Here is a 7,605-nt window from a genome sequence, read left to right as displayed (position 1 = left end):
ATAATTATCTCAAGAGACCATAATAAATACATAATTCGACCGTGGAAATAGATATCAATTAACAACAATAAAACGTGATAAAATTTATTTAAATATAGATGAAGATTTAATAGGCGATCGATCTCGTATTGTCAATTTTTAAAAAGTTTTAAATGTGTTTTTTAATTAAAACAATAATAATAAAAATTTCCATGGCTTGGTAAATGCAATCATCTTCATTAGTTGTACTTTAAGCAGAAAGAATTGTACTCCCTCCACTTGCTGGTGCCATATGATAATATATATCGATTATATTCTACATTTGGTCCAAGTTGTTTCTCGTTTCACTGCCACAGTTCCCAAACTTCAGATCTTCAAGAATTTGCGAGTGTGATGAAATCTTGAAGCTCTGTTTGAACTCAGTAAAAACCAGTCTTTATGGGTCACTTGAATCTCCACTCTTCCAAGACGCGCACTTCGCGGCAATGGCGTCTGCTGGATATAGTAACCGCCATGTTTTTCGCCGCGGTTCTGCTCTTCTTCATTCTTGTATTCACGCCGTTGGGAGATTCTTTAGCGGCTTCTGGGCGTCGGACTTTGCTCCGGTCATCTGGGTCTGATCCCCGCCATCGCGGGAGGCTGGTGGAGCTGGTGGAGTCGGGACGGAACACGGCGCCGATCGATGCCTGTCCTTCGGAGATGGTTGATCACATGCCTTGTGAGGATCCGCGGATCAATAGTCAGCTGAGTCGGGATATGAATTACTACAGGGAAAGACATTGCCCTCCATTTGAGGAGACACCGCTGTGTTTGATCCCGCCGCCGAATGGGTACCGGGTGCCAGTTCAGTGGCCGGAGAGTTTGCACAAGGTTAATTTCTCTTTTTTGTATATATATGGCATGACTTCAAGTTGATTTCTTTGATCATGCGGAAGGGTTGGAGTGTGGTTGTCCGGTATTGATTTCGTCCTGGAGCTTTAGTGTTTTAACTCAACTTTCTGCAGTCGAATAATATGAAAATAAAAATCCTGGTGAGCTACGTGAAGTTGCACATATATCTTGCATCTAGCTTGTTCGATGAATTGCTAGAGTTTTTAAAATTTCCAGTGCAATTTTTTGGGTTGTAAAGGTGAAAGCTGGGTTAATAAATGGTTGTAATCTGCCTCAATTGCTACAAGGTTTCATTAGCTTGTTTACTGTGAGAAAATAGGAAATGGGTGGGTACTTGGTTTGGTACTTGGTACTTGGATTTTTTTAATCATGGACTCGTGTCTTGCCCTTTCTCCACCGTTCTCATATTTAATTTCTCTAGACTGGATGTGACATCTGAACCGTTGCATGGTGTGGTTGAAGGTGATGGATCTGGTAAAGTGGTTTTGAATTTGGTCTCAGTAAGCGTCTGATGCACTCGTGTACAAGTTAAAAAATGAATCTTGATATCGTGTTATGGTTTTGCGAATTGTGGTTCTTATGAGTGCATCTGTGAGTTAGTTCTGGCAGATTGATTGGCATGGTTATGTAGTTAATCTTAATTTGGTTTCTCTTCAAATGTTTTTTTTTTTAAATAAAATTTCTAGGTGTTATGTGCGAAGTTTGTTCTTTCTGATTCTCGTCCTCATTAGATATCGTTGCCTTGGACTCTTCTTTATGAACCGTTCTTCAACTATTAGACAATGACAACCTCACTGCTCCTGTTGTTTTTACAGAACCAGACCTGAGATTTTCAACTCAACCTCTCCTCATAGGTCACATATAAATCTAATCGAAGACCTTTCAACCTTATTGATGTAGTTGGAAGATCAATAGAGAGGCAAAACGCTTTTTTTAAGGTCTCGAATTAAACCAATGAAATTCAGTAGGCCAGATTTTTCAAATGCCGAATCATTTGGTTCTTGCAGTTTTTTTATTGGTTGATTTTTGGTCATCTGGAAAAAAGCATGCGAGTTTGATTCACTATTCGAATTAGTGTATATGTCTGAGTTTGCTGAATGTGTTTTCCAATGGCAGTTGTACATGAATTTTTGGCTATTTAAATAGTTTCAAATCCAAGGTGGTAAGTTAACTATTTGGTCGAATCTCTGAAGGCATCACCTTTGCAAGTGTTTCTATCGTTGGGAAAAGTGGGGGAAACTGAAAAAATGAGACTCAATGCAGAATGCTAGTTGGTTGAGGATTTCTTTTTTCTTTTTCTTTTTAAACGTACATTTTATTTATAAGATGTTTACAAGAATCTAATAATGACTTACGCAAGTCAAATGATAAGATAATATAAGCTCTTTACAAAGTTGGGAGACCTAGTCTTAATTTTAGTGAAAATTGCTTTGCCTAGCCCATATAAGCATCAAACTATTTACTGAAAACTGCCTTGTAACTTGTAATGGGTGATTTATTTCAACCAATTTTAGAGCATATTTAGAAAGAACAGACCTCTTAAGCACCTAAAACTTTTCATAAGTTCCAGAGACTACGACATCTTCTATAGCTAGCAGAACACCCTCTAAGTGCCTTCATTAAGATCCTTTGTAAACGCTGTTCTGCATTTCATACTTAATAATAAGCTGTCGGAAGGTTTGAATTTTGCCTGCATACTAAATACTAATATATGTTTATAATTTATATGCAGATATGGCATGATAATATGCCTTACAATAAAATAGCTGAAAGGAAAGGCCACCAGGGATGGATGAAAAGGGAAGGCCCACATTTCATTTTCCCTGGAGGTGGCACGATGTTCCCAGATGGAGCAATACAATACATTGAGAAACTTAAACAGTATATTCCTATAGCTGGTGGAGTTCTGAGAACCGCCCTTGATATGGGATGTGGGGTAATAAACTCGGTCATCTTGTCGTACTGTTACTGATTATTGTAGTCTTTTGAAAAATCTTGGTGGTTGTTATATTGCAGGTTGCTAGTTTTGGTGGATATATGCTTGCCGAAGAGATTTTAACTCTTTCTTTTGCTCCAAGGGATTCACACAAAGCACAGATACAATTTGCTTTGGAAAGAGGAGTACCAGCTTTTGTTGCAATGCTTGGCACTAGTAGACTCCCTTTTCCTGCTTTCTCTTTTGATTTGGTGCACTGTTCTCGGTGCTTGATCGATTTCACCGCATACAGTGAGTCCTTGTCATCTCAGAGAGTCAGAAGTTTATGATAACATTTATTGAAATTCTGTAACCTATCTCTTCTCTTTTTAACGCAGAAAACTTGTTACTTTTCAGATGCTACTTATTTCCTTGAAGTTGATCGGTTACTTCGCCCAGGAGGCTTCCTAGTCATCTCTGGGCCCCCAGTACAGTGGCAAAAACAAGACAAAGAATGGAATGATCTGCAGGCTGTGGCCAGATCATTGTGTTATGAGATCATTGTCGTGGATGGAAACACAGCAATCTGGAAAAAGCCTAGTGGGGATTCATGTCTGCTAAATCAAAATGAATTTGGTCTTCATTTTTGTGAAGAATCTGTTGATCCAAGTTTTGCATGGTAATGCTTATGATTCAGTCTTAACGTTTCATGTATTTGGTATTCCATTTGACTGACAGGTGATATTGAACTTCATGATTTTGTAAATGACTACTGACATGGTTCGTTTTAGCTTTCATCAGTTACATTTTGTGGACTGAAATAAATGACACTGCAGGTCTTTCAAGTTGAAGAAATGCGTGAGCCGGATAACATCTGCCAAGGGAGATTTTGCTATTGGGGTGATTCCAAAATGGCCAGAGAGATTGACAAAAGCTCCTTCACGGGCTGGTGTCATGAAGAATGGAATGGATGTGTTTGAAGCTGATAATCGAAGATGGGTAAGAAGGGTTGCTTATTACAAGAATTCGCTAAACTTGAAACTAGGAACTCCATCCATACGAAATGTCATGGACATGAATGCATTCTTTGGAGGTTTTGCTGCAGCAATAACATCTGATCCTGTTTGGGTGATGAATGTCGTCCCTGCTCGTAAACCTTCAACTCTTGATGTCATTTATGATCGAGGACTTATTGGACTTTACCATGATTGGTGAGTAGAAATGTAGAATCAACACTATATTATATCCATTGTTCTGTGACGTTGTTTAGGCTTGTGAAAGAGAGTCGATATATGAATCAGAAGTTAATCCATTTGTTGCAATAGCTGAGATGCGCTACATGCATGTTTATTGTTAGATTTTCTCACCTTTGAATTCAATCTTGCTTGTGGCTGATGCATGCAGGTGTGAGCCTTTCTCCACTTATCCTCGGTCTTACGATCTAATTCATGTAGCTGCTATGGAATCTCTTATAAAGGATCCGAGTTCTGGAAAGAGCAGGTATGCATTGCACTTTTTCAACTTAACTATTTGTTGGCTCTTTACTACCCTTTCCTCGGGAAATTTCAAGTGCATTTTCTGCTACTGAGTGATACTTGGCTATCCTGGTCGCACCGGCACAGATAGGGCTACACAGATACTACACACATGGATTGACACATATGTACCGTTAAATGTATATATTAATCTACTAATTCTTCTGTATTTGAACACATAATTGAACAAGACTTTTCGACTGCATACGCATGCATATGATTTTAGAAACTCAAGTAATTATTAATGCTGTCAAGTTCCAATTAAAAGTGAACAAATTAGATGATGATACAAGGTTGTCTGTATTGGTCTTCCTTGTTCATTCTTATGCAATTTGATTGAAGAACTCATGAAAGTAACCTTAAAAGTCTAAAATGCATTAAAAGTGATTTTTAAGCTTTATTTCAATATTCTATAATTGTTGGCTTGCATAGTTTTATTATTCAATGTACGTGAAACCATGTAATGAAAACTAATATTTATTTATTAGTTAATTATTAATCAATTTTTATAACTTTTAAGGTTGTGGTTGTCTTGATGGATTTGATTTCAGGAAGGATTTGAGGAATTGATTTCAACACAAAAATACAGTGATTATATGTATTTAAAACTTTTATATTTTTTTCCTTTAAAAAAAAACTTTTATATTCTTCCAAAGAGCTGAGACACCACGAAAATAATTTGGTGTAACTGTAGGATCAAGCACTTACCACGTTTTTTTGTAGTAGCTAGTGGTAAAAGTGCAACTCAGTTCTTTTAAAATATGCAACAATCTTAACACCATATTTTGATCGTTCTTCTTGCAGTTATTATATGAACTTGCAAGTAAGTGAAATACGTGATTTTTGCTTTGATACTTATAGTAGAATCAAATCAAATGCTTATTTTTTGTCAAAAGTGATAGGTGGTGGCCGTGATGTGATGTAAGTTAATTTTTTAAAACCGAACATCGGTCCAAGTTTTACGTTTTGATAGCTTTGCCAACAGGGGCAATTCTTGAGGCCCGGCAGTAACCAAAATGAACCAGATATACTCGTATATGTGTAGATACTAGATACTTGTCTACGTTTCATTTTGATTTCCTGGATTGTCCTCATGGCATATCCAAATGCATGTCTCTTAGGGTCGTGTCGGACAGGGTATAATGTGTATTCTAAAGTGTGTGCGCATTACATTTGGCTATTCTTTCCCTGCATCTGCCATTTTTTAATATTTCACGGCTAGCATAAGTATTTAAGCCTCCTTTTTCATTTTTTTTTTAATCTAACTAGTTCATACCTTGAGACAATTGGAGTTATATTTTCTATGGCATTTACTAATTCTCTCCTTAAAACGATTCTATGAAATCAACTTTCCATTTTGCAGTGAAAGATTTTTTTATATGATATTGCACATGAATCTCTCGCACGTTTATAGATGCCATGGATATAAATAACTCAACTTCAACCGGTTGCCCAGCAAATCAGTCTCATGACACAAACAAGCTAGAATATAGCTCAGAACACTTGCTAGTAATTTGAGCTTTCACTTGGTCTTTCTGTATGTAAAATTAGTTGCATTATACCTCCATACAGAAATTTGATGCCATTCACTTGGACTTGTTTGTTTTTCCAATAGTTGAAGTCGTATTGCATCAGCTTGATCATCTAGACTGAAATGCAGGTGTAATCTTGTGGATTTGATGGTAGAAATGGATCGGATGTTACGCCCTGAAGGCACGGTTGTCATTCGAGATTCACCAGAAGTGATTGATAAAGCAGCTCGCATTGCTCGTGCCATTAGATGGAAAGCTACTATACACGAGAAAGAACCCGAATCACACGGAACTGAGAGAATTTTGGTAGCACGTAAGAACATGTGGAAGCTGCCTTCATGATCCTACTAACGAACCCTACTGTTAATGATGTCGATGGTATAATTATCATATACATAAGTACCTTGATGGTTCATTTAGATCCACTGGCAGTTCAGAGCATCAAGAAAATGATCTCTGTTTCTTGTCTCATTTATGTCATCAAAATGGTAGCTGTTATATAGGACAAAAACATCTTGTAAAAATCCCTACATATTTTTTAATATGTTTTTAATCTTTATTGAAATACCGCCATATTTGTGACTGTCGATTGATATTTATTCATCCTTAGATTATGTCGATAGTTACAATGTTTAAGAATATATCTGGTGTTAACATTCAGATTTATGGATCATGCTTGTTGGATTTTGTCGCTAGCGGAAGAATTGTACCATTCATTATCCGAAAGTGTAGTTGAAAACTAGATTAAAATTTTCGTTTTGACAAAATTTAATAAACCTAGAGACTTCATATCATTGGATTACAAGGATTCCGTGCATCTTATGGGAGGGATGACGCCTTATCTTGAGATCCAATTACTATAGTTTAAGGATAATCCGTCCATGCATTTAGTGTTGAAAATTTAAATATAATAGAATAATCCTATCACTATTAATAGTTAATTTCTCGATTTTTTTAAATAATTATATCTAATATTTATAAAAAATATATATATCTAATATGATATTCCACTCACTAAAATCTATTAAAACTCCCGATAAACTATGATTAAGCAAAACCAATTTGCAAACTATTTTGATCTAATATATGACAAGCACCGGGATATATTTCACATCGAATGAGTGTGTGTGTATATATATATATATATATATATATATATATATATATTCTCAATAACATTAACTTTTTTTAATTATGAATTTCATTTCTCAAGATTAAATTTTCATTTATGAAAATTAAACACGAAATAGAAGTGCAGATATAGGTTGGTTTTGGTCTATAAAATCTTGGTTACAACCATTAATTGTAAAAGTTGATCTAAAATTAGGATTGAAAAGTAATTAATTTGGCCCATCATAGGTTGGGTGAGCAGGTGGGCTAATTAGCCTACTACTACTCATCTAGGCCCAATATAATCTGTAAAAGCAACTTTCTTTTTTTAAAGAATAATAATAACAATTGGCTCAAAAAAAAAAAGAATAATAATAATAATATGTAATTTAAACTAACTTGACATTACACAAAATAACGTCGTTTTGGCACCGCATCAACCTCGTGTCAAAAAAATTGATCAAATTTACAAAAAAATAAAAAATAAAAAATACAAATACATAACCGAAATCACAAACTAACATAATAAAATAACATAATCATGTCTGAATGTCCAAGTAGTTGGAGTAGGTGAACTTTTGGCCAGATATCAGCAGTTCAATTCTTCCTGCCAGCATCTTCTTGGACTAGTATGTCACACAAG

The 7,605-nt window shown here is 35.7% G+C and overlaps 1 protein-coding gene across 1 annotated transcript; it reads left to right on the top strand.

Annotated features, from left to right (window-relative positions):
* The first annotated feature begins 299 nt into the window (after window positions 1-299).
* Window positions 300-6,438, top strand: LOC140881371 (probable pectin methyltransferase QUA3). Its single transcript, XM_073286631.1, has 7 exons — window positions 300-849; window positions 2,603-2,806; window positions 2,887-3,097; window positions 3,203-3,464; window positions 3,622-3,996; window positions 4,190-4,285; window positions 5,981-6,438. Exons 1-7 carry the CDS (start codon window positions 418-420, stop codon window positions 6,192-6,194), a joined length of 1,794 nt encoding a protein of 597 aa, XP_073142732.1. The 5' UTR covers window positions 300-417; the 3' UTR covers window positions 6,195-6,438.
* Window positions 6,439-7,605: the final 1,167 nt, after the last annotated feature.

The sequence above is a fragment of the Henckelia pumila genome, chromosome 2 (assembly GCF_033568475.1).
Source record: "Henckelia pumila isolate YLH828 chromosome 2, ASM3356847v2, whole genome shotgun sequence".
Classification (NCBI taxonomy): Eukaryota; Viridiplantae; Streptophyta; class Magnoliopsida; order Lamiales; family Gesneriaceae; genus Henckelia; species Henckelia pumila.
This window is presented reverse-complemented; position numbering and strand designations above follow the sequence as displayed.

What these genes read in the sequence shown, in the direction of transcription:
- LOC140881371 (XM_073286631.1), top strand. Translation starts at nt 418, where the DNA reads ATGGGTCACTTGAATCTCCACTCTTCCAAGACGCGCACTTCGCGGCAA. An exon ending in ATTGGACTTTACCATGATTG is followed by an intron (nt 3,997 to 4,189) that starts GTGAGTAGAAAT and finishes TGATGCATGCAG; the next exon opens with GTGTGAGCCTTTCTCCACTT. An exon ending in CCGAGTTCTGGAAAGAGCAG is followed by an intron (nt 4,286 to 5,980) that starts GTATGCATTGCA and finishes ACTGAAATGCAG; the next exon opens with GTGTAATCTTGTGGATTTGA.